The sequence below is a fragment of the Anabas testudineus genome, chromosome 15, assembly GCF_900324465.2.
Source record: "Anabas testudineus chromosome 15, fAnaTes1.2, whole genome shotgun sequence".
Taxonomy (NCBI): Eukaryota; Metazoa; Chordata; class Actinopteri; order Anabantiformes; family Anabantidae; genus Anabas; species Anabas testudineus.
The window spans coordinates 14,316,603-14,343,053 of record NC_046624.1 but is presented as its reverse complement, the minus strand read 5'-3'; the positions used below and the strand labels follow the sequence as shown (position 1 = coordinate 14,343,053).

The 26,451-nt window shown below is 37.0% G+C and overlaps 1 protein-coding gene across 1 annotated transcript in view; it reads left to right on the top strand.

The window, feature by feature from the left end:
* ryr2b (ryanodine receptor 2b (cardiac)) overlaps positions 1-26,451 on the top strand; it is a 56,196-nt gene that overhangs the window by 28,791 nt on the left and 954 nt on the right. The window contains 48 exon segments of the mRNA XM_026355468.1: positions 376-510; positions 618-695; positions 834-909; positions 1,612-1,735; positions 2,092-2,207; positions 2,581-2,657; positions 3,526-3,647; positions 3,848-3,897; positions 4,079-4,139; positions 4,509-4,756; positions 5,222-5,300; positions 5,478-5,608; positions 5,705-6,025; positions 6,122-6,359; positions 6,687-6,774; positions 6,870-6,956; positions 7,071-7,232; positions 7,363-7,422; positions 8,284-8,412; positions 9,021-9,133; positions 9,952-10,048; positions 10,652-10,776; positions 11,416-11,467; positions 11,980-12,024; positions 12,231-12,330; positions 12,710-12,789; positions 13,360-13,436; positions 13,589-13,662; positions 13,972-14,052; positions 14,338-14,426; positions 14,668-14,796; positions 14,911-15,015; positions 15,217-15,298; positions 15,377-16,671; positions 16,795-16,865; positions 17,159-17,303; positions 17,452-17,542; positions 17,762-17,940; positions 18,196-18,326; positions 18,551-18,593; positions 20,061-20,194; positions 20,888-20,948; positions 21,234-21,380; positions 21,598-21,732; positions 22,647-22,803; positions 23,284-23,348; positions 24,689-24,789; positions 25,606-25,657. Coding sequence (XP_026211253.1) covers positions 376-510; positions 618-695; positions 834-909; positions 1,612-1,735; positions 2,092-2,207; positions 2,581-2,657; positions 3,526-3,647; positions 3,848-3,897; positions 4,079-4,139; positions 4,509-4,756; positions 5,222-5,300; positions 5,478-5,608; positions 5,705-6,025; positions 6,122-6,359; positions 6,687-6,774; positions 6,870-6,956; positions 7,071-7,232; positions 7,363-7,422; positions 8,284-8,412; positions 9,021-9,133; positions 9,952-10,048; positions 10,652-10,776; positions 11,416-11,467; positions 11,980-12,024; positions 12,231-12,330; positions 12,710-12,789; positions 13,360-13,436; positions 13,589-13,662; positions 13,972-14,052; positions 14,338-14,426; positions 14,668-14,796; positions 14,911-15,015; positions 15,217-15,298; positions 15,377-16,671; positions 16,795-16,865; positions 17,159-17,303; positions 17,452-17,542; positions 17,762-17,940; positions 18,196-18,326; positions 18,551-18,593; positions 20,061-20,194; positions 20,888-20,948; positions 21,234-21,380; positions 21,598-21,732; positions 22,647-22,803; positions 23,284-23,348; positions 24,689-24,789; positions 25,606-25,657 — 6,438 coding nt within the window.

The following is a 26,451-nucleotide window of genomic DNA, read 5'->3' as shown; positions in this document are numbered from 1 at the left end:
AGTCTTCTTTACTTAGCCATCTTGTTGCTGCCTCCACTTCTGCACCATTGATTCATTAATGTTAAACGTCTATTCCGGTGTTCTACTGCGTGACTTACTCAATATTGATCCATATATAAGGCGCACTGTCGGCTTTTGAGAAAGTTGAAGGGTTTTAGGTGCGCCTTATAGTGCGGAAAATACGGTAAATTCATAGGTTCATCATTGAATTATTTCCCCATTGCCTTCATACAAAACTTGGTGTATGTGGACAACATGTTTCCTTTCATATTTTTTAAATATCAAATAGTTGGTGTATGTTTTGCTCTTATTCTGCCTTTTGATGGTCTGCTAGGTTCAGTTATACATGTGAGCTTATCAATATTTATTTTTCAGGAGAAGGAGGCATATCGAGGGGCCATTAAAGAGACAATAAAGACTATGCTGGCCTTTGGATGGAACATAGAGAGGACTAAAGTAGATGTATTTAATATGCATACCTGTACACACAAAGTTTCTCAGTCAGGACAGGTAAAGTATATGTACTGTCACATTCTTGTAGCCACTGGGCACCAAACAAGCCTGATATAAGTTTTTTCTAAATTTCTCTCACTGAATCAATTTGTTGGCTATCACAGCTGTCTTTTGAAGGAACATCAACTTTCAGCCCGAAACCTGTGGACACGAGCAGCATTACCTTATCTTGGGAGCAGTGTGTAAGTACTTTCCTTCATTTAAGCAGATACAATTTTAGCTTTACTTTGTCCTGTCACACAATCTGCAGAAGTGGTAACTGTGACCTCCTACCTATGTCAAATATTTAAATATAGATTTTATTATTTTCCTTTCTATAGGCTATGGCTGAACAGTTAGCTGAAAACTACCACAATACCTGGGCTAAAAAGAAGAAATTTGAACTTGGGAGTAAAGGTAAAGCTCCTCTTCTTCTCTCCTGGAGCACAGAAAACCTAACATACAGTGCCAAGAAAAAATATGTGAACCTTTTGGAATAGGTTTTCTGCATAAATTTGTCATAAAATGTGATCTGATTTTCATCTAAGTCAAGAGTATTAACACATATAACGTGCCTAAAATAATAACTGATCATGTATGTCTTTGTTGAGAATAACCATAAAAACCTCATAGTGCTAGTGGAAATGTGAACCTGTGGAATTCTGATTACTCCCTTTGCAGCAATCACCTCAACCTTTCCAATGATGTCTTCAAATCGTTGGCATTCATTCTGGGTTGTTTCTTTACCTAAATGTTAAGTGTTTGTTGTGCTCTTGAGGTCATTTTGACTGGCCAACCATTTCGTGGTAGAGTAGCTGCAGTCTGAAAGTGTTTCCATTTATTGATTGTTTGCCCAACTGTAGACTGGTGAATTTTCATATTCATTTTTCCACTTGCAGTATGACGTTTTTATGGTTGTTCTCAATAAAGACATGAAAGGTCAGAATTTCTTTGTGTGTTATTTTTTTAAGCACATTATGTTTGTTAATACTCTTAACTTAGATGAAGATCACATTTTATGTTAAATTAATGCAGAAAACTATGAAATTCCAAAAGGTTCAAATACCTTTTTTTTTTGCCACCGTAACTACTATGTATTTGACCCATTTTTATTGTTAGGAGAGGGTGGCCATTGTATGCTTGTGCCCTATGACACCTTGACCGCCAAAGAGAAGAACAAATTCAGGGAAAGAGCCCAGGATGTCCTCAAGTTCTTTCAGCTCAATGGCTACACTGTGTGGAGGTGAATGAGTATATTATTGCAAAAGGGCAATGTGATGCAGTGTGTATGGGGAAGGTGCAATGAGAGGTTCCCTTTTAATGTCACAGTGGTATTGCTCTCACAACATTATTTAGCAAGCAGTCTTCAGTCTTTTTATAACAACTTTTATTATAGGTCACAACCAAACATACAATACAACCAGTGAATAATTCAGTGTAATCTCATTGACTCTGTCTTTCCACTGCACAACGTTGTCTTGGAATTTAAAAAAATAAAGTTCTGCAAATAAAATACCTAGTTGAGATGATGCAGGATTTAGAGAGAACTGTGTTTTGTTTAGTGTTTTATATCCCTGTTTGATTTCACTCTATCTAAAGGCATCGGAAGGCGGCGGAGATGGACTTTTCAGCCATAGCCAACTGCTTTGGCTACACTCTGCTTCAGCGGATGCTGTTTCACACCGAGGATGCACAAGAGCATATGCTGGAGCTGGGTAGGATTAGGGCGTTTATGAAGTTAAAGACCAAAATCTAAAATAATATATATAATGAATATTAAATTTAAAGTGCAAATGAACATTTACATTATTCAGTATATCCCAAAGGGAGTCTACCATCTTTCTGATACTGTATAGTTTTAAATGCAAATCTGCCTTATCCATGAGCAACAGTCACTTGTCTGTTTTCAGCAAATCTGCCTCAGGGAAGTTTTGTGATTCGAACCCTCACAAAATAGTTTAGATTAGCCCTGGGCATGTCTTGCATGAAAGTATGGAGAAACCTTTTTATTATTTATATTTTTTTGTTTTGTCTGTAGTATAGTCTTTGATTGCATAGGCTTCAGTAATTTATTGTTTTTCTTTCCAGAGGTGATGCAAGCAAGAGGACAGATGTCTAAAGGAGACAGAGTTCCACACCAGCAACTAATAATCTTTTTTACCAAGGTTTGCCTTAGATCAAACGCATATCTAAACACAGTTGAAATCTACCAAGCGATAAGGAATCTCTTATACTTGTTTATCTCCCCTAATTTCACTTTTTCAATGCCATTTTTTTCTTCTCTGCAGCCTTTTTTTGTTATCTCATTTACGTCATCTAATTAGTTTTGTTAGATTGTTGCCATGGGCAACACCTCTAAGTAAAACCCTTTGTCACTGTGTAATTTATTTAACCATTTTGGAAATCCATGTGGGCGTGTCGATTGCCGTCAGGACATTGATTAAAGCTTCCCACACAGTTCTGCCTCTTAGGAGGCAACGAATGAAAGGTTTATTTTTCATTGATGCGACCCCCTGAGTGAAACCCATTCAGCCAAAACCGTGAACAGCCATGCCTCATATTTCTACACTCCCCACCTCCCACGCAACAATATATTCACACAGACACACACGTCTTCGTCTGTCTGGGCATTTTTGTCTATGAATTGTGTTGCCCTATCCAAAAAGCTTATGGAGTGTAAAATGTTTAACGTTTTTTCCCCCACAGGTTCTGCATGTGGTAATAAATATACACTCAGGGAGGCAATGCTCAGTACCTTAGTACCCACAATTGCTCAGAGATCAAACCATTTCAGACTATGAGGATTATAGGGAAATCATTAACAAGCGATAAATAAAACTCAGTGTGACCTATTGGATTTAATGGTGCAGCCATAAAATGTCTTTAAATTTGATATTGCAGTAGTGTAATGTATCTTCAATGTATGGCACAAAATTGATTTGACTGTTGTTTTTTTATTTTTCAAATAAATTATTTAGACAAAATTTAGAGGGAGTGTTGATTTATAAAACAGCCATTAACTCTATTCAACAGGTCATCCTTCCTCTTTTGGAACAGTATGTGAAAAACCATCGGCTATATTTCCTGTCCACTTCTGTCTGCTCAAGTTATAATAAAAGTTGTGCTTCAAAAAAGGAAAAGGAGATGATTGCATGGTATGTGTAATGTTTTAAATATTCCATATGCTCTTGAACATCAATTTATTATGTGAGAATCCTGAGAATTGTGTCATTCTGCATAAGATTTTGTCATTCTTCTGTTGTCTTCTGCTGTCAGTCTTTTTATTTTCTTTACGTGTAATTACTTTTTTACTCCTCTCCTCATTACTTCATTTGTCTTTTCTTCTTACATCTAGCCTCTTTTGTAAGCTTGCAGCTCTAGTAAGACACAGAATCTCACTCTTTGGTAAGATTGGTGTGAAAATAAATCCTATTCAGGCTATAATTTCTTCCACTTGTTCTCTTTGGTTGGCTGTTTTGTTCTCCATGATATGTAATTGTCAGAACTTCATCTAACTTACTGCTGCCTGTTTATACAGTAGTTCTGTAGTTGGATATATGCTAACAATTTCAATGTCTTTTCTTAGGAAATGACATACCGTCAGTTGCAAGCAGCCTCCATGTTTTGGCTCAGTCTCTGGATGCCAGGTAGCTAGATGGCACTGCCGTCACACTCACTTAAATCGATGGCCTTGTTCTGCCTGCGGTTGCATCAGTGTCACACCACCATGTCTGAGGATGAGATGACTGGTGTAATTGAGCCACTGATACACTAATGCTTTCTAATTGTGGTTGATATCACTTTTACTCCCTGAGGACAATGCTTTTGAAGCATGACACAAGAAGTTGAATCTTGGCTTAGCAGAAATTGATGTTAGCTGGGGAGCTGGTTAAGTCTGCTTATCAGTTTTTATTATAGCTATCTAAAAGAGTCGCCACTGTGTTTACTACAGTTTCCATTGAATATAATTCATTATACAATATCTATTTTTGTATATTATATCACTTCAATTCTAGGACACTGATGATGTCAACCTCAGAGTCTATCCAAGGATATCTACATTCATTCTTTGAAGCATCTGCAGCTGATTTGGAGACGATGGTGGAAAACCTTTCTGTGACCTTAGTCTCTTTGCCTCAGAGCAGAAGTCAACAGGCTAGAGGAGTGGCTGAGATTTTTAGCTACACAACCTCCATCCTTCTCCCCACCCTCACTTCCCTCTTTAAGCATCTTGGCAACCAAAACTATGGCGTGCATCTTCTTGGTAAGTTGTAAGTCTCTGTGAATTAAATATATTTATGTTTGTACTGTTTACATTCTAAAATGTAATTAATATACACAGTTACAAATATATATTTCATTGTATCATCTCAGATAGTAAACATACAACCACCACCTTTTTTTTTCTCGGTTATCACATTTGTTTTCCTCCATATGGTAAGTACCTGGATGAACAGCTGGTTCCTACACCAGCTAAATCACTCAGGGCTGCCCTCCCCTCAGCTTCCTAGCTTCCACATCTTTGAAATCAGCTCACATTAAGTGTCTCAGCCATGGCCACCAAGCAGCAGGAGCATATTGTCTCCTTCTCCAATACCCTGACCTTCCAAGAATCATTCATTACCTGAATCAGTACTCATTCAGCTAGTCCAACTATCTGTGTTTCATCATCTGTTTCTGGAGAAACCTTATATAGATCTTGGCTTTAAACATCACCTTGTTCTTCTAGTGGGAAGAATCCAGGTCTCCTGTTACAGGATCCTCAGCAGCCTCTACTCTCTTGGCACCAGTAGCATCTACATGGAAGGGTACTATATTGCTTTTTTGGTCTTGTCTGTAATCAGCATTTAGAAAATATAAAAATAAGATTTCTCTCTTAAAAGGAAATACCTGATAAATGAATGTTGGCAATCTTACGCAGAGATGATCAGATATGCACATTAGTCAGTCCCATGCTTATACCCTAACAGTGTATATTTATTCAGGCAACGATCAGCAGCAGGTGCTTGTCTGGCAGCCCTGACTGGGGCTTTTCCTGTATGCTTCCTGGAGCCAGCCTTGAACCAAAACAACCCCTACTCTGCCTACAACACCACAAGTGCTACTGAAAGAGAAGGTAATAAATAAACATATTGTACCCTGATAGCTCAGTTGGGTCCACATCTCAACAGCAATTTTCTCCTTATTGTGTTATATTTTCCGTTTCTGTTAGGGCTGGGACTGACAGATCAGGTGGAGGACATGTGTCCCCTTCTGCCTTCACTGGAACAGGCTCTGGGGGAAGTGGAGGAGTTGGCAGGTGCTGGTGCTGGAGCTCGCCAGGCCCACTACATCCATGTCACTGAGGTCACCTTGCCCATGCTGTGCAGCTATATGTCCCGGTGGTGGCATTGGGGCCCTGAGGGCCATCCAGCCCATCCAATCTGCACCTCTGTCATTCCTCAGCATGCTAGTGACCTACTTGGCAACATCCTTTGTATAATTCACAACCATGTAGGCACTAGCCAGTGTGACTGGATGAAACAGCTGGCAGGTATTGTGGTTATGAACAATGCTGTGCATGTTGTGTGAGCCTGAGTGCATTACACAATATTGTTCTTTTAATTAAATTGTCATACATTTCTCTCAGTTTTTTCTCAACCAATCATATGTAAAGCCTGCACCGAGCTGCTGAACAGCCACTTTTTGCCACTGATGGAAAAGTTGAGGAAGAGGGCAGAATGTGTGCTGCTGGAGGAGGAGAAGATGAAAGCAGAAGGGTGTTGTTCCTCTGAAGCAGAGTTACGGACACAGGAGAAGTTCACTGTGCTAGTTCGAGACCTCTATGCTTTCTATGCTTTTGTCATCCCATTTGTGGATGCAAATCGGTAAGACATACTACCAAGGAGCTTAGATTTGGAGAAACACGCTTATTTTCTGAGGCCAACAGCTCCAGAAATAATTTTAAATATTTATACACTAAGTGAAACTTATTTCACCATATTTACTATATGTATTTATAAGTTTTAAGACAAACTTTGAGTTAAACAACCCCTGGTAAATTTCAAACATAAAATGTTCACATATGTGTATTCTTTATTTTTGGAGATACAAAAAGGGTAGTGTGCATGGCTTTGAGTGGTATTGTATGTTTGGCTAAACAGGAATGATTTCTGTGATGATAATGTGATGTGTTTTGGTGTGTCTTGTCTCAGAGCCAGCTGGCTGAAAGAGTCAAACCCTGGGGCTGAGCAGCTGTTCAGCATGGTGGCAGAGGTCTTTATATTCTGGGCCAAATCTCATGTGAGGATGACACATAGTGTGTTTTTTTTCCTCTCATGTCAATATTATTGGTATCCTTATATGTAATTTTCACTCACTCGTGTTTACCACAACAGAATTTTAAATGGGAGGAACAGAATTATGTGGTCCAAAATGAAATCAATAACTTGGTGTTCTTGGTCAACAATGACAAAATGTCCAAGGTAAGCCAAATTTCAGAAATTAACCATATAATATCATTTTTTTGCAGTGATGATGGGCATCTACTAGCTAGGTCATATAAATGTTATTGTAAACTATGACTTTTAAATCTGCAGTTCAGCTATGAGAAGCAGAGGATGAAGAGAAAGGGGGACCGCTATTCCACAAATACCTCTTTAATTGTGGCATCCATGAAGAGACTGCTCCCTGTGGGACTCAGTGTTTGTTTTCCAAGTGACCATAGCCTTATCATGTTGGCTAAGTGTGGATTCACTCAGGTTGGTTGGACAATGGACAGTATTAGCATGTATGCAGTTCCCGTAATTACAGTCCTTTAGCATTCAAATATTACTTTGATAATCTACAGTATGATATCTTGATATTTTGGGTATTGTTGGTTTGTCACAGAAGAACACTGAAGAAGAGATTCGAGAGCATGTTTTCCATGGCCTGATACAAAAGAATCAGGTAATGACAGTCACAGCGTTAATTGTTATTGTGTTTTAATTAAAACAATAGTATCAGTTGTATTTCAACACATTTGGTTTGCAACATCAGCTTTCTATGTCAGTCTGTCTTTGGAGCAGATATTAATATCAAATGACAGCACCTGTATTGATTTATGAATTCCTGTTTTGAACTAATATAAATGAAGAGTATAAATGAGTTGCATATCATTTATAAATGTTGCAGACATTTTGCATATTCATTGATATGCCTGATTACATGTGACATGGTTGGCAATAAGTGTGTGGTAAATTAAACTGAAGTATGCTCCCATAGCCTGTAAATATATTTTTAATAATTACACTCATTGTTCTCCAGGGACTTCAAAGTGACATATTCACTGTACTGTTCAGAAATATTCATGCAGTATTATTTATTCATGAGTCATTGATAAATATGTTTATTTATAAGTCACTGTTAGAAAAAACATAACTTCTGTTTTTTTGCTATTAGCACAAACAGTAGAGATAAGTAGAAATTGTATCATTATTTTTGAACAGCCCTTGAACCATTATTTGTGGAATGAAAATGTTCAGGAATTCAAGCAAGACATTTATAATAAATAATAAAAACAAGACTCAGGAGAATACCTTCATTCCTTAATTGTGCATATTAGTCTGCCCATTAGATACAAAGTTTCTTAATTAATTCTTTTATGTATGTTTTTTGTCCTCTTTTAGGTTTTACTCATTGCCATAAATCTTATTTCCATGGACTGAGAGCCTCTCCAGCGGACTCTCTAAAGATATTCTTAATTGAGTGGTTGAAATGCTAGTTCCTTGGAACAAAAGAAATAAACATGCAATTTTTTTCTGTTCCCAGGCATCAAACTACATGAGGCAGAATACTCTTAATGCTGAACACCAGAGACAGCTTGGACCCATTACTGATGTCCCAAGAACTTTAGACAGGATTCTGAGAATAGCTCGAGTACTTCATTACCTAGACCTGGTGAGTTCTTGCAGCAATAAAAACATTGGCAAGTGATTCTTTTTAATGTGTACTTGTACTTCACCATCAAATGTAAAAATTTTGGGTCAGCCAAAATTCATTCAAGACATTCTGATATGTCACAGTATAAATAGCACACAAGTAAATGTTGCCTGAATTTCATGTAGCAGCTTCAGTTATAGGGTGTTAGGGCAGAATGGCGCCATTGTTAACATTATTAGTAACACAGAAGGAAAAATACCATTCTTAATGATTGTATAAATGGTGAATAAATTGAAAATATAAGTATGTATAATCAGTATTTTGTGCTTTTGATTTTTAGGCTTTTTAGCATTAGCATCTAACAGGTTTTGAGGTATTTACAAATGCACAGTTTGTCTACTTGTTGTACTGCATGCTTAACTTCTGATTAATTTCTAAGAGCTGTTGGTAATACAAGTCATGATTTTAAATATCGGCGTATTCTTATTGCAAACACTGTTGTTTTTATTATATTACATTCAGCCAATAATGTAGAGCTGTAGAAAAACCTGCTGTAACCCCTTTTGTCGTTGGAGGTTAAACCACATTGCTGTAATACTGTATGTTATCTTTGGTTTTCTGTTCAGGTGGAACACCCGCAGAGAATCAAAAAACCTGTATGGCACAAGGTCTTATCTAAACAGAGGAAACGTGCAGTGGTGGCCTGCTTAAGGATGGCTCCCCTCTACAACTTGCCCAGGTAGTCATACATAATGTATATGATTTTTATCCACAAAAGTCCTTGTCAGAGGGAGATAATAATCTAATGGCATTGCACGCAGGCTTTATTTGGATTTTTTCAAATACTCTTCTAAAATTATGCATCAAAAATGTGTGAAAAATGTTTCGATTCAAAATGAGAGTTAAAAAGTAGAAGAAATGTTGAATTAAGGTAATCAACAAGTTAGCGTTTAAGTGACAGTACTTTTAAATAACCGTAATTCTGTTGCTTGATCAGTTCATCTCTTGAGAAGCACAAAATCAATCAGAAAAAAAAGGTTTTATCACAAATTGCTAAATAAAAACTCTCTTTTGTGCTGTTCAGACTAAGAAATGTTCAGAATAAGAAATGTTGAACACGTCCACTGTACTCTAAACTGTACTGTAGAACTGCAAACCTGCAGTATTTAGGTGTGTAAGTGGAACCTCTGTAAAACCTAATTAAGCTATCAGTCATTGCCATGTCAGGTGCAAAGGGAGCAAATCCATTTGCACATGAAAACTCAGTGGCTGTGTGTGGCTTGGTGGTGATATAGCAATATTATTTTGGTGTTTGGCATTGTGAATTATAGCTGTACTGTAGCACTCCATACTGTCACATAGATGTAACAACTTATTGCCTTGGATAGGCATCAGAATTGTTGATTATTGAGTAATAAAGGGTCTTATCAGAGCTTTTTTTACCATTAGTTTTCTTAGAAATGCTGCCTATTTTTCATTCTCTTTGCTTTTGTGTAATATGAATAGGACCAGTGAAAATCTTGAGTTGTTTCTTCACCCCTTCCTCTTCCTTTTCAGGCACAGAGCTGTCAACCTGTTCCTCCAAGGCTACAATAAATCCTGGATTTCAGTTGAAGATCACGGTTTTGAGGAGAGACTTGTCGAGGACTTAGCTGTGAGTGAAAAAACAAGTTGTTAGTAAATGTTAAAAAAAATATTCTTTTACATACACACGTGAAACAGACATATTTGGAAATATGACCAGGCGAGAAATGCTGACCAAATTTAGCGCAATACAGCATGCCAGTTTTGAGTTGTCAGATTTTTTAAATAAAATGTACCTCAAATGGCCCATATTTACCTTAGATTCATCAAGCAACTAAGCCTTGCCACATTTATATTTGTAGGTGGACTAAAAATCACACTTACTTTACAGCATTAAATTCACATTGTATAACAATACTACAATTCCCTATTGTCCAGCTGGTAGACAGATGGGTATGATGCAAGATGTGCTTCAACCATTGTTACTGTTGTTTCCAGTCACATGTTTCTTCCCCAGTATTACAGCAGCGTCGCTGACCTTTACAAATTACTTCTCACACCCAAGGAATTAAAATGCGTACTAATAATCTTGAATATTATTATAGTGTGAACGAACTAGGCTCCCAAAGCCTGCGATGTGTGAACTTTAGAAAGCCATTAGGGGTTGTGGATGACCAATATGTAACATTATTCAAGTGCACACATTATTGGCTTTGCTCTCTCTGGATTGCAGAAGGGAGGAGTGATGGGTGGAGGTGACCAAGACAAAGAAAAGGATGTTGAAGAAGGTGCCAAACCAATCGATCCCCTCCTACAACTCATTACATTCTTCAGTCGCAGCGCCCTGACAGAAGGAAGGTGTGTGTGTGTGTGTGTATGTATGTGTGTGTGTGTGCGTGTGTGTGCGTGTGTTTGTGTTCATAATAAAAGATCACTGCATTCTACTTTTATTTCTGCTCAAACCATCACCAGGACCATCACCATTTTTTTATCATTATTATTATTTTTAGCCAAATGCTTCATGTTGAACAAACCTGTAAAGAAATATTCTCAGGAGTCACAATACTCCTGTAGTGCTCTTATTCTTCATGCATGATTTGGCACACTAATCCCATTGAGGTGTCGCTGTGATATTCCCGTGATGTTCCTTCAGAGACACATGCTGCCTGAGAGCATAACCTTGAATTCACTTTTTCATTGCACGTCACTGGAAAGACATCAAGGGTGTTTACAGTAGGTGCTCTCAGTGGTGCAGCCACTGTAGATGTGATTATTTCAGCCAGATTAAGGCGAGTGAAATCATCGCACCGTAGATCCACACTCTGCTTGGAGGTTGTTTTGCGATGGTGCTGTGTTTAGCTATGTAATCAACGGGATCATGTAATGAGCAGCTACAAATTGGCTTGAACCCTGTCACTGACCAGTCATTTTTCTAATGCGTCGTCTGGCCATACCTTGATGTACAGTAATATTATCTCCTCTGTTCACTTTTCACAGTAAGCCTGGAAATGACAGTCTCTGTAAGTCCTATGCTGCTCTAATGGCAAAGGTAATAGAACATAATTGTTTCTATTTATTTAGTTGAAATCTGCTCTGGAACATGTCTTAATAGTGAAACTAATGAGACTAATAAGGGTGGGACAATACATTGTTTTTAAATGAATGCAGCATTTTAACAGAAAACTATTTCTAAATTACAAAGATGCAGTAAAAAAAAGTAAAAGAAAATGTAAAAAAAAATTAACACCTGGCAGTCAGAAATTGCATATTGTTAACTTGAAAATCTTTCATGCCAGAAAAATGCAAAACAAAACATTATTAAATGGTTGCTAATGTTGGTCTGAAGGCCCATTACCAGCACTAGCACAGTATGGTAACAGCAATAAAAGATGATGAGACTCCACATAGTTGAATTACTTTTAGTATTGCCTTTATTCTTTTGCTTTTTATATCTTAGTGCATGTCACAAGAAATATATACGCCAGTATATAGTATATTGATTGTTGTATTGTCTACCTTATGTTGTCTTCTCTCTGCACATTTCTACATTTGCCCTGCCAGAGTTGCCACAAAGATGGTGATGAACAGGAGGCTGAAAGCTTTGAAGTAAGTGATTTTTTAAATGCATATATAATATGTAAAATTATTTCCAACATGTTTTTTATGTTATAATAAAAAAAAAATTAAAATAAATTGTTGAATTAGTTGGTAGTTTAATTGTATTGATTTAGCAAAAATGTATTAAAATGCTGTGTAAATTCTGTTGGGAAAATATATTTCCAAAAACATGAATTGACCTTTGTGTGGCACAGGAGAAGGAGATGGAAAAACAGAAGTTGCTTTACCAGCAGGCCAGGTTGCATTGTCGTGGAGCTTCTGAAATGGTCCTGCAAATGATCAGTGCCAGCAAAGGTAGGAAAGGTTAACAGCTGAATTAAGATACTCTTGTTAAGTCTAGCATCTTGCTTTATTATGGGGCATTCTCTTTTTAGCAAGTTGTTCCTTTAAAAGATACAATTGTAAACAAGAGACAATATGTGCTTAATACTGAACCAAGATGAGCTGACTCCCAGGCTCAACAGCTAAGATTAAAGTGAAACTTTTGTCTGATTCAGTTAATGTTGTTTCCTGAGATGGAACTGAAGAGCATTAGAGTAGATTAGCCATATAGGGTGCTTTGCCCCTTTATTCAGATGTGCGCCATGATCTGTATCAGTCATACATTGTTATTCTTTTGAGTCCAAACTCTGCTGTGCATACTCTCATTGTGATTAATTTAAAATCTCATCAGGGGCAATGGGCTCTAAGATTTCCTCCACACTAAAGCTGGGTATTGCTCTTCTCAATGGAGGGAATGCCACTGTTCAACAGGTAGAGTACTCCGTTGGTGTTTCCTTTAAACTATGAAACTGTGAAATTTGTCTTGGCCTCCCCAGTAAATTGAAGTTAAACATGTCTTAATTTCACAACTAGGGGTTTTAAAATGGTCAAACTAAACATTAATGTAATCAAAACAGATTAAATGAAGCAGAGGTAAGATCAGATAACATGACACTAAGAATCCAGCAAGAATATTTAAGTTGTAGGAAACATATAAAATGAGTCACAATAATTAAGAAATATACGAATGTGTAAAAAAAAAAAAATACAGTAGAAAAGTTAGAACAGACATAAAAAGCAAGATAATTGGCAGTTACTGATACAGAGCAGTGCCATGGATTTCCCAGTTAAAGACTCACAGGAGTCAAGAGGTGGGCGTTGTTTTAACAACCACAAACAACAACAAGTAATTGTTGGAGTGAATGTGCCATATTTCAGCATGTGCAGCACTTATTACTTTGAAATTGTGTATCTTGTGAATGCAATGCACTGGCAACCTGCATATCCGATTCAGATAAGATCGGCTGCTGATTATCAGATCTTGTCTTTGACGTTTGATAGAAAATGCTGCATTATCTGCAAGATAAGCGAGATCTTGGCTTCTTTCAGAGTATGGCTGGACTCATGCAGTCATGTAGGTGAGTGATTGTAGAAATCCTAACAAGTTCTGTCAAATGTCAAAAAGGATGTAAGGCTTCATATACTGATTGATAAAATGGTAAAAATGGAAAAGTTTTGCTTATCCTTTTATTTGTGTGTCTATGTGCGTGCGGTTTTTCTGTTTTTCCAGTGTTCTGGATCTGAATGCATTTGAGAGGCAGAACAAAGCAGAAGGATTAGGCATGGCCATGGATGAGAGCTCAGGTACTGTATTCATATGGAGAAAAGAAAATCCATTTCTGTGAAGCCATGTCATAGCAGAACAGCCAGCTGTGAGATCTCATCCTTGAACGTATTCTAAATTCACACTCTAAATTCCTATTTTTTTCTCTGCCTCTCTCACCCTTGAATATAGTCAGCAGCTTGTCACCCTTCGCTCTATAGTGACCTTATTTCTCTGTTCTCTTCCTCTATCTCTCATTCATCCTGTCACATCTTTTCCACAGTATTACTCTATTTCTTGCACTTCATATTTTTTTATGGCTTATTCGCCCTTTTTTTTTTTTTTCCCAGGAGAGAAGGTGATGCCGGACAAAGACCTAACCTGTGACCTGTTCCGTTTTTTACAGCTGCTCTGTGAAGGACACAACTCAGGTTATTTGGCCTGTGAAGTTTTCACTTACACTGTCACAACGTGCACATAAAATATATTTATGTCTACCAGACAGGATTTCCTGTTCATTAACCTTGAAATCACTTTAAAATTATCTTTGTAAGAGCTTCCTCTAGCATTTATTCATGAATACAATGCAACACACTGGTTTTAGCATTGTTGTATTTTAAGTCCATTATGCGAATATACTGTTGAAACAGGATATTATTGTTGTTAAATACAATGCAATGATAAATATGCAAATATGTATGTTCTTTATGTGATAGATTTCCAGAATTACTTGAGAACGCAAACAGGAAACAACACCACTGTCAACATCATTATTTCCACTGTGGACTATTTACTAAGAGTACAGGTACGTTTACAGTCAAAGACTGTCTGTTGTAAATCTGGACTAAATAACCAAACCAAAGTAGGAAATGGCTGACAACTGATCACTGCAAAACGTTAGAGTTAGTGTTTTAGACCTAATATCATCTAATCTTTAGTTCATTGTCATTAACATTGCATTTGGTAATTTGTTTGTGACAGTGATGTTTTATAGTATTTTATTTAACCTAATGATGCACAAATAACCAATCTGTGCATTACTCTAGGAGTCAATTAGTGACTTTTACTGGTACTACTCAGGGAAGAATGTGATTGATGTGCATGGCCAACTCAACTTCTCCAAGGCCATTGAAGTAGCCAAACAGGTCTTCAACACACTCACAGAGTACATACAGGTCAGTCATTAGTTTCCATTTTAGTGTGTTTTATGTTTTTCATTTGTGTCATTTCTTTTCTTTTTCTTTTTTTTTTTAAATGACACAACTCACATTAACATTGTGTTCATACAGGGCCCATGTCCTGAGAACCAACAGAGTCTAGCTCACAGTCGTCTGTGGGATGCTGTAGTGGGATTCCTTCACGTCTTTGCCCACATGCAGATGAAACTCTCTCAGGTATAGTACAATACCTGAGATTCCACTGGCATATCATTTTAAGATTCATCAAACTAAAAATCGCTGATAATCTGTGTTTGCACTCATTATAAACTGCTGCTGGTATTGTGTCCTCTAAGTATGTGAAACGAGAGAGCTCAAATGGAGAGTATATTTTGCTAAAAACCTGAATAAATTTGAATTATATTTACTTAAATACAGGATTCAAGGCAAATTGAGCTTCTGAAAGAACTGATGGATTTACAAAAGGACATGGTTGTGTTTCTGCTTTCAATGTTGGAGGGTAAGTTTTTCACAAGTCATGCTGTTGGCAATGTATGATTTATTGACAGGTATCATTCATCCACTACTTTGATTGTAGGTAATGTTGTTAATGGAACTATTGGAAAGCAAATGATGGATATGTTGGTGGAATCATCAGGCAACGTGGAGATGATCCTGAGGTTTTTTGACATGTTCCTCAAACTTAAAGACCTCACCTCCTCACATGCCTTCAGGGAGTATGACCCTGACCGTAAGGGTTGCATTGCCAGGAAAGACTTCCAGAAAGCCATGGAAAATTGCAAGCGTTTCTCCCAAGCTGAGATTAATTTTCTTCTCTCCTGTCTGGACACCGACGAAAGTGAAATTGCCCATTACGAGGCCTTTGTGGATCGCTTTCATGAACCGGCCAAAGACATTGGCTTCAGCATCGCTGTTCTACTCACCAATTTGTCCGAACACATGCCCACAGATTCGAGACTAAGGACATTCTTGGAACTGGCAGACTCTGTCTTGACTTACTTCCAGCCCTGTCTAGGACGTATTGAGATTCTTGGCAGTGGGAAGCGCATTGAACGTGTGTACTTTGAGATCAGTGAATCTAGCCGCACACAGTGGGAGAAGCCACAGGTCAAAGAATCCAAGAGGCAGTTCATTTTTGATGTGGTCAATGAGGGTGGAGAGAAGGAGAAAATGGAGATGTTTGTAAATTTTTGTGAGGACACCATATTTGAGATGCAGCTTGCAGCACAGATATCTGGCTCTGAGACTGGAGAAAATTATTCTCCTAAAGTAGGGGAAAAGACAAAGAGTGAAGAGGAACGCTTGGACAACAAAGGAATGTTTTTCATGTATCACTGGTGGATGTTTCTGACATCTCTACTTTCTTTGAAAACTCTGAAGACATTAATGAAGATGAGTCTGAGGGATATCCTTATGTCAGCTGTTTTCTTGCTCAGATTCATTTTCATGAGTCAGGTCCAGTGCATTTGTGTGGTAATCCGCAGCATCAAGTATGCTCTGTACATAGTCTTTGTTAGTGGTGGGCTCATAGAGGGAGCCAAAAGGATGAGGCTATCAGACTTACTTGGTGGTATCATTGAGCCAACTCTTGATGAGGTCATGGAGGTGCGAAGTGGTGTGGATCGTCTGAGAAAGTACTCAGCCAGTTTCCCTTCCCAAAGAGAATTGAGGGAGATCGGGCAGGTGGGAGCAATGACCTCCCACAGGGAGGTGGACGTACTGTCAGACATATTTGGCCTCAAAGTGAAGAAGGAGGGAGGTCAATACAGACTTATAATGAAAGACCTCACTGCCAGTCTGACTGACCTATTCAATACAACCCCCAGAACAACTGGTACTGCAGATTTTTCTGAAGAGCGCCAAGTACGGTCGGTATGTATTCTTTGTGTCTTTGAATATTGTATATTTTTGATTTTCTTTGACACTTAATGTAGTAGTCACAGACGAGTTGACACTGATTGATATTAATTTCTGATTATCTAATGAATTTTACAGCAGTTTAAGGTCCACACTGCCACAGAGGAAAAAGCAGAAGATGAGAAAATACCTGAATCCCACAACACAAAGTGAGTCTCTTACTTTTCCCATTTAATCTTCAGAGGATTTTTACTTCCCCATAACTTTGTGCCAGATACGTTTTTTTTTTTTTAATTGTGTATTTTGTAGATGTGATTGTGCAAGGTAGGTCTAAACTCAATTTAAAAACCATGCTGTCAAATTATTCAAAGTATTTCTGTCACATTTAACCAAAAAAAAACCTTTTAAAAGTAAGTCAGATTTTTTACTTCTGAGAGATTTGCTTAATGAAAAAAAAAAACCTCTCTGACCTTCTCTCTATTTGTATTTTCACTATTTGCAGAGGGAAGGAATCTGAGAATGAAACTGGGAATGAGAAAGCAGAGGCAGGATGGAGAGCCAAGAGATGCTCTAATAAGTCAGAGGAATCAGAAAGCCAAGATTCTGCCCTCTGGGAAATGATAAGCACTCATAACAAGAGCCTGCTGGTAATATACAAATACACTCACACATTGTTGTGCACACATGACACACACCAACACAGATAAGGAATCACATTGCATCCTCTTCAGTTTGCATTCACAGGCACCAACAGGCAGAAAACACATGGATGTTTTTCTTTTTTTCTTCTTTCAGAATTACTTTGCCAGGAATTTTTATAATATGCGCCTGCTATCTTTGTTTGTTGCCTTTGCTATCAACTTCATCCTTCTTTTCTACAAGGTGAGTGTGCATCTGAAAGGATTCAGTAGTAATTGAGTGATGTCACAGCTGAATCTAGTGTCTTTTTGAATGGTATATTTTAGTGCTGTTAAATTGACCTGCATTATATTGAACAATGTTTCCAACATCTGTCCAGAAGTATGCTTTGTCCTCTAGTAAGTTGCTTGTTTTGATCTTACTGTCTTACAGGTAGCATCATTGCCCCCATTGCAAGAGGAAAAAGAAGTGATCACATCTGTTTACGGTGAAGAACTGGACTCTGCTGCTGAAAATGACAATGAGACCGGAGTTTATTTTGTGCTAGAGGAGAACAGTGGATATATGGAACCGTCTCTCCACTTCCTGGCTATAGCACACACAATCATCTCCTTTTGTTGTATAATCGGTTACTACTGCCTCAAGGTTTTACCATTTTCTGTTACTTTTATATAATGAACTTATTTCACTTATTTGCATCAGTTTATTTATGTTATAGAACTGCAGTGTATTTTAAAACTACAGATATAGGAATAGGAATTAATTACATTAGGAACAATGAAAGGTTCACCCTGCTAAGTTGAATTTCAGAGATTAAAAATTTTCCTTACCAATAACCTATGTAACTTAAACTGTTAAATTAAAGAGACGAGTAATAACTCCAGTTTGGCTGATTGGCAGGTACCATTGGTGATCTTCAAACGTGAGAAGGAAGTGGCACGAAGGCTGGAGTTTGATGGGCTGTATGTGACAGAGCAGCCCCCTGAGGAGGACATCAAAGGGCAGTGGGACCGACTGGTCATTAACACACCGTATGTTCATTTCCGTATGATCATCTGGACTGATGCCATATTAACATCAAATAAAAACACATTTTATATTTAAAGTTTTATAAACTTGCTGTCAAAACCAATTTATAGTCATGTTACAGATTGTACAGCACTGAAACATTTCACTCAGTGTGGGAGTCTCAGTACATTTTCAGATACATTTTTCTTCCTTATTAATGTTTTTGATGTTTTTTTTATATTGTCAGGTCATTTCCGAGCAACTACTGGGATAAATTTGTGAAAAGGAAGGTACGATATTCACTGCACAGAAGCTTTTATTCTCTAAAGCTGAAATATTTTATATCCTGTTCTCAATTTGCTTAAGCATGTATGCAATGTGTGTGTGTGTTTGGTTGTGTGTGGATTATCTCCCTGTAACACTTCATTAAGAAACTAACTGAAATGTAATTTACCATTTGATAGTATGTGTAATTATCCTCCCATCAAGTTAAGAAATCATAGCATTGTCTCCAGAGATGGTGCAATACTTTTATTAGTATTTGCAATTCCTTCTTTTGTAAGATAATTTTAATTAACTATTTTTAACTAGAATTTAGAAATAAATGTAATAATACTGCAGGAAAGGTTAAATTTAAATGTGTTAAATAAGACTAGATCACTGTGCCTGGCATTACTAGCTTCCAAATGCATTGCATCAAGAGAGCTGATCACCAAAACCCCAAAGTCCTCAAATGTCTTCAATTGAAACACATTCTTTTACTGCAAGCCATGTCAGGACACCTCATCAAAAGATAACCGCTGAAAGAATATTAGACGCCACTTTCAAATTATATAGTTCTGTTGCATCTGGCATGCACTCTAATGAATAGCAAAGGGCAGATGGCCTGAGTGTGCCTCGACTGAGATGAGATGGAAACCACCACTGCTGATTGTGATGGGCTAAGACTCCTGTCATTTAAGCAAACATGCTTTCAGATGTGTATCTCTCTGTAAGCCCTAATATAAAATAAACAGAATAACTTGCACATATACCCACATTGGATTAAGTAAAAGTATATTGTTTGCTCACAATGCATTGTAAAATAATTGTATTGACTTTAAATTTTATTGTAATTTGGGTCTGACGGCTTGTGTTTTATCAACAGTATTGCATCACTTTAAGAGCCTTTAGTCAAATAGATAGTATCCTGCCATCAAGTGCTTCTGGCAATCCACTTAGTTTGGAGGTTGTAGATATTGCTTATGGTGTGCTGAAGTGCTTATGTTTGGACTAGCAAATGGGCTCCATAAGAAAATTAGACTTTAGTTGTCTTATTTTTAAGTTTATGACTCAGGTGATATAAAGTTTCTAAGAGCCAAAGTAGTACAATAAGAACAAATTCTTAAGTAAATATTGATTAGTCAAGGCGCACTGAACATACTGTACATATTTTAGTAGGGACGTAAAACCTACAGTTAGAAAGGTTAAGTATTTGCCTAGATCAGCACTATGTATTTAGTGTCAATAAAAATTATCATTAGCCTTTATACAACCATCATGTGTCTTAAAATGGTCTTGTATCAGAAAATCCTTACATTTTTTGATCAATGGATAGTATAAGCAGCACAACCATCTTGTCAGCAGAACTAAACTGCCATCTCATTATATCACTGACTGCTGAAAAAATGTACGAGTTACCTCCTGCTGTCTTGTGGTACTTTTATCTGAAAAGGCCCTCCAGAAAGACTATGTAAACCTCCTTCTTGTCCTTTCAGGTGATGGATAAATATAGTCACTTTTATGGCTGTGAGAAGATCGGTGAACTCCTAGGTCTGGACCAAACTGCTTTAGACTTCAGCTCAGAGAGAAAAGAAAAGAGGCTAAAGAGGGACACTTCCTGGAGTGCTCTGTAAGTAAATGAAGTATAAAATAAATGTACACTTTGCAATTTTGCATTCATAAAATAATCCATGGGAAACACCTATTATACACCTGCACCTATCTGACTGTCATTGATACTGCACCACAGGCAGTTTCAGACAAAAAAAAATTATTTTATAGTTATTTAGTGTTTCCTAGTTTTTCAATGATTGAGACATAATACATCAAATATTCAGCCCCTTTATTTTAGTGTAGTGTATGCATAATTGTTGTAAATTTTAAGTAAATATAGCCTTCGATATGCATTTTACTTTAGAGGTCAGTAGGACTCTTAAATGAAGCACTTCTGATGGATATCAACGCCATAAGCTTATTTATGGTTATGTCCAACTCTTGTCTGGGTATTGTTGTTAAAACAATGTTACACATTACTTATTATTATTAGCCTATAACATTGTCAATAGCCATTTAACTGTGTGTATTGTGTATGTGTTTGTGAGTGTGTATTACCTAACAGGTTTGTCCAGACAAAAGAACGTCCTAGAACATTATGTTGTACTTGAGGAAGAACAGGACATTCTGAGATGAAGCTACGTAATAGACAGGCTCTTTCAGAAAGGACATTGTAGCAACAAGGGGCTGATTTTAGCCATGAACATTCTGACCTTACTTTCCTGATTCTTACCGTAATGTATCTCAGTGATAATGCTGTTTATTTCAGATTTAACTCCATTGACATGAAATACCAGGTGTGGAAGCTAGGTGTTGTGTTCACTGATAACGTAAGTTCAATGTGTCACTTCCTGCAATTAATGTTAACCGATAATGTAATATGATCAAGCAGTGTATGCAAAATATATTTGATATTTTATGACTCAACTAATCTGTTTAATCTTTTGTTCTAAGAATTTGTTTGATACCATTGTAAAAGGTGCAGAAGTGATGGCGGTAATATCCTGTCATTCTGTGTTATCTAAAATACACATGTATACACGTGTCTTTATCTGTTGCGGTAATGTATGTGCCTGCTTTTATGTTTGTATGTTCTTGTGTGTGTGTTCTCACAGTCCTTTTTGTACTTGGCCTGGTACATGATCATGTCGGTTCTGGGTCATTATAACAATTTCTTCTTTGCTGCGCACCTTTTGGACATCGCCATGGGCTTTAAGACACTTCGCACCATCCTTTCCTCTGTTACACACAATGGAAAACAGGTGTGTGTGTGTGTGTGTGTGTGCATGTGTATGTGGGGCAGTCAGCCTTTAATTCTCTGTCCATCTGTCTCAGTGTGTGTTCATAGGTGCAGTTTGCATGCATGTGATGTTTACTTTTACAATGCAGGGTTATATTGTGGCTTTTCTAAGATGAAGATGCGTATTAAAGCCCATCTGCCCCTGTCTAGCCTTCTGTAATTATGTGTGTGTCTGTCAGTTGATCCTGACTGTGGGCCTGTTGGCGGTTGTGGTGTATCTGTACACGGTCGTGGCCTTCAACTTCTTCAGGAAGTTTTACAACAAGAGTGACAACAAGGACACCAAAGACATGAAGTGCAATGACATGCTTACTGTGAGTTAAATGTGAATATTTATAACACTGAGTAGTCCCTCTCCATAAATAGCTGCCTACCTCTATCTATCCTCTCTATCTCTCCGTGCTTATCTTTCTAATGCAAACACAGCCTCACACCTACCTCCTCAGACTGGAGGGGTAGAGGAGGATTCTGACAGTGATCCACATTGTTGAAGGGAGAGCAGCCTCTTGTCTTAGTCCTCCCATTACTTTTCCATAAAAATAATGGACACATGGATAGAAAACAGACCCTCAAGCCTCTGCATAGCTCTTTGTTTGGCCATTCACAACATTAACACCCCATCATCTGCTCTATTCTAATGTGGATTCCATTGTCACTCACATAAGCAGGCGAATGGGCAGCAATAGCATTTGAATAAAACCCTACAATTATAGAAGGCAGGAGATATTAAGTCCACAGTCATGCTCACTGTTTTTTTTTGTTATGCTTGACTTTTAATGGCACTTCAGAGATAATAATTTGCTACACCAGTGCAATATTTTGTATGTATGCAAGTAAGATGCAAAATTACATGTAGAAAATTTCAGATTTGGAATAATGCATGACTTGCTAGAGAATGTTTTAATTACTCTTGCCTGATCCTGGGTACATATACTGTCTGAGGCAAAGAATACTGATTCAAAAAACCTGCAAATTTTCTGTGCAGTTGTATTAAAATGCATCCACAAAAGCAACCAGCTAGGACACAGGCATGAAAATGCATTAAATAAATTCTCTTTTTTTTTTTGTGGGTAAAACTTTCAATATAATGTACAATGTGAGTGTGAAGAAACAGCATCATAGTTCCTCTCCCTTTAACATAGAGAAAACCCCTGTCTGGGGTTGAAAGTGTCTTCATCCTCAGGTGGAATACATACTATGCAATAAATGAAAATGGGTTTTCTTTCAGTGCTACATGTTTCACATGTATGTGGGGGTGCGTGCTGGTGGAGGCATTGGTGATGAGATTGAGGACCCTGCTGGAGATGAGTTTGAGGTGGAGCGCATTGTCTTTGATATCACATTTTTCTTCTTTGTCATTGTCATCCTCCTGGCCATTATTCAGGGTGAGTCATACATGCATGCAGCAACACGTGTACAACTATTTTTTTTTATATTATTATTACACACACAATCCATTTTATTCACCTTTGTTTTACCAGAATAAATTTGATTAATTATTCATGTGCAATTGGACAAAGAGCAGGTATATTTTCAACCCACTGAGTGCTTCAAGTTATAATGTGCAACTTTGGGGAATGAAACTCTGCCCAACCCTTTAAGTGCCAGAAGCTGTAAAATTTCAGTGAATAAGAATGCAATAAAACGTGCCAGTCTAGCATAAATAAAATAAAAAATATTTGAATGTGTTGCTACCAGGATGTTTAATGTATCTGTCACAGAAGCCATTGACAGCACCTCCCCACACCTGGATACATTTTGGAACATATTTTTACTACAGAATGTTTGAAGAAAAAAATGTTAGTTGTTTGTAGTCTAGTTTTACTAACATCTGTCAGTCACATACAGCATATATACTTTTTCAGGCTTGATAATTGATGCTTTTGGGGAGCTTCGTGACCAACAGGAACAGGTGAAAAAGGATATGGAGGTGAGATTTGACAGTTTGTCTCTTACACAAACGCACACACTCGTCTACATACACATTTCAACACAGGCAAGCACACTACTTCCATCTACATTCCAAATAATATATCTGTTACCAAGGTTGTTGTGCTGTGATAAATAAAGATTGTTGACTGATATATATCTTCTTAATGTTTTATACTATTAGAATCACTGACTTATATGTCCATTGCATCTTTAAGTAAAGGTTACCATGCTGACTTACTGGTAGGTTACGTGTGTGAATAGATGATTTTGTGTGCAAAACAAGGTCTGGGATATATTACTAACTGAACAGTTGGTTGTTGTAGTCAGTGTGTTGGATGCAGGAGAAATAAGCAGGTGTAAATACTTGAGTGACTTTGACAAGGACCAAATCATTATGGCCAAGACAGCTGGGTTGGAGTGTCGTTGAAAGACTTGTGTGGAGCCGTTTTGGCAGCATATTTGGCCAGGATGGTTGTAATGGTTTCACTCATCATTATACAGATTCTTCATTGCCTTTTTTATTTATAACAGTTTCAGCTGCTATTTGCACTGCACTTTCAGTCTACAGGTCATGTTTGTATACTGATACAGTTTAAGTAGTTGGAAAATGTAAGCTTATTTGGAGCTTAATGAGCAAAGGCTTGATGTAGTTGAATACAAATGAAGATACATTTCCTTGATCATGATTCCACAAATTGAAGTGCTCAGAGTTGGTAAACCATAGTTTCAAGTAAAACAACAGTGATCTGGTTGCCACAGTCAGGTATTATTGTGCCCATTGGTTTACTTTCTCTTATTGTGTGTCTAAACAAAACAAACCAGTTCCAGAAATGTAACACCTGCTTATGTCTGATGTTAAATTTTAAAATGCGGCACTTAGATACAGTCATGATACTTCAGCTTCTCTACTGCATTAACCCAAAAGCACAAATTTTGGTTTTGCTTCTTTATTGCATTGTGTCATCATCAAAATACAGCAAAAGGTAATTTGACAGTTTAGTTTCTCCAAAATGTTGCAAATTCTGAGCAAACGTGTTCCCATGTATGTCATTCAAATCTGGCAGAGTAATCATGGAAGTATGAAGTTGCTGTTATTTACAGTCTTTTGCTCTTTGTAGGCATCTTGAGTGTCCTTGTAAAAAGTAACTTTAAAGTGGGATATTGTTGTGTGCAGGATTAAATACCATGTTTAATTAACAGATCACTAAAATAAAGGTCTCCGCTTTTGATGATTGCATTTTTTCAATGTTTTTTTTTTTTATAATATACTCTGAAGAACATTATGTTTGTTTATGTGTTTCGTAAATCAATAAATGTCTTTCATCTCTGATTCCACAGACCAAATGTTTCATATGTGGAATAGGAAGTGAATACTTTGATACAGTCCCTCATGGCTTTGAGACTCATACTCTACAGGAACACAACTTGGCCAACTATCTGTGAGTTGATTCGTGCTTTCCATGTTTAGTTTCACTAAAACTTACCTTTGAAATATTGATATTGATACATACAGTATAATAATACATTCATACTGACAAAGCAGTTGTTTAAAGTGAGTTATTTCTTTCAAGTGCCACATCCGCATGTGCATTTGTAATTTAGATAAAGGCTACTTAGTTCATATTTATTATTTTTATTAGTGTGTGCATTATTTAATATCACATCATTGTAAATAAACAAATAATGAGGCCCAGTAAAATTGAGAAAAGAAAAGATTCAGCTGTTAAAGGTAGAAATGATGCATGCCAACCAAAAATGGTTTATGTAACAGTTTAAGATTGTTTTAAAGATGTTTGCATGTGTAACCAAAACCACACTAACAAAGCTTTGCCATCTGTGTGGATACATAGTTAATAAACATTTAACGATAGTTGGAGATGCATGTATGGATCCCTTGAGATGCATATGCCTCCTCTGACTGGCTCATGTTTATGTATGATGCTACTGCATTTTAAGCTTATCTAATCAAACTTTACAGACTGAAATATAATAATCCATAATTCAATAATGGGTGAGTAGTTTTCAGTATTCATTGCTTCTTCTTAGTCATTAGATATTACAAGCATTAAAATAAATATTTAACCTGATATTAGTTTAAATGCAGCTATTAAAACAAGCTGCGCTTCCACTTGAAATACCTAACAAATACTTTCATGATCACCAGAGTGCAAAGACTGTTTCTTTATATGAAATCTAAGTGTGTGTTTGTAGGAGCTATGTCAGTTGCTACATGAATCCCTTTTGTGTCCTTACAGGTTTTTTCTCATGTATCTTATTAACAAGGATGAAACTGAACAGACGGGACAGGTATAGTAGTTGTCTTGTCTGTTTTTTTTCACAATCTGGTCAAAGTTGAAACGAAGTGTCCACTTTTGATATGCTTCAACAATTATGCGGTCGTTGTCAAATCTTACATTCATTAATATATTCTTCTACAACAATGTCTCAGCAACCGATTAATTCTATCAGTTGCTGTGATAATAACAAAGCTGTAGAGTAACCTTTTCAACTAAGACAGAAACTGCATTTGCATCGTCCTTGAGAAGCTATATCAATTTTGTCATGCATGCTTTATGATAATATGCATGCCAGGCATACCTCTTGTAATTATGACCTTTCTTTTCACACATAACCACTGCAGTATTAAAGCTATAAAGACATTGCTTCACATTTCAAGTGGGCTAGTGTTTTAATTTACTTCTCTTCTTATCTTTTTGCTATAACATATTTTACATGACCTGTTGTATAGAGAGAATAAATTAGTGCTTTAAATCAGTGTTTTCAGAGTTTTGTAGTGTTAACAGAGCTGCATCTTTCTCATATTCCATTTTTAGTGTGCATAAATCTATGAAAAGGATGTGCATGAGAATACATGAGGATATATTTAATCCTAAATGTTGAAAAGAGCAAGCAGCTGTATCAAAAAAAAGAAAAAGAAAACTTCGATTTTTTGTGATGCAGTAGGCATTTAGAATATGATGGTGCAGTAAGATAATGATTTTTTTTTTATTAGCCAGAAACATTTTCTCACATGTAAAGGGGGAGCTACTGGGTATAATGTGGAAAATGTCTTTCTAATAGGTCATGTTATGTATTATCTG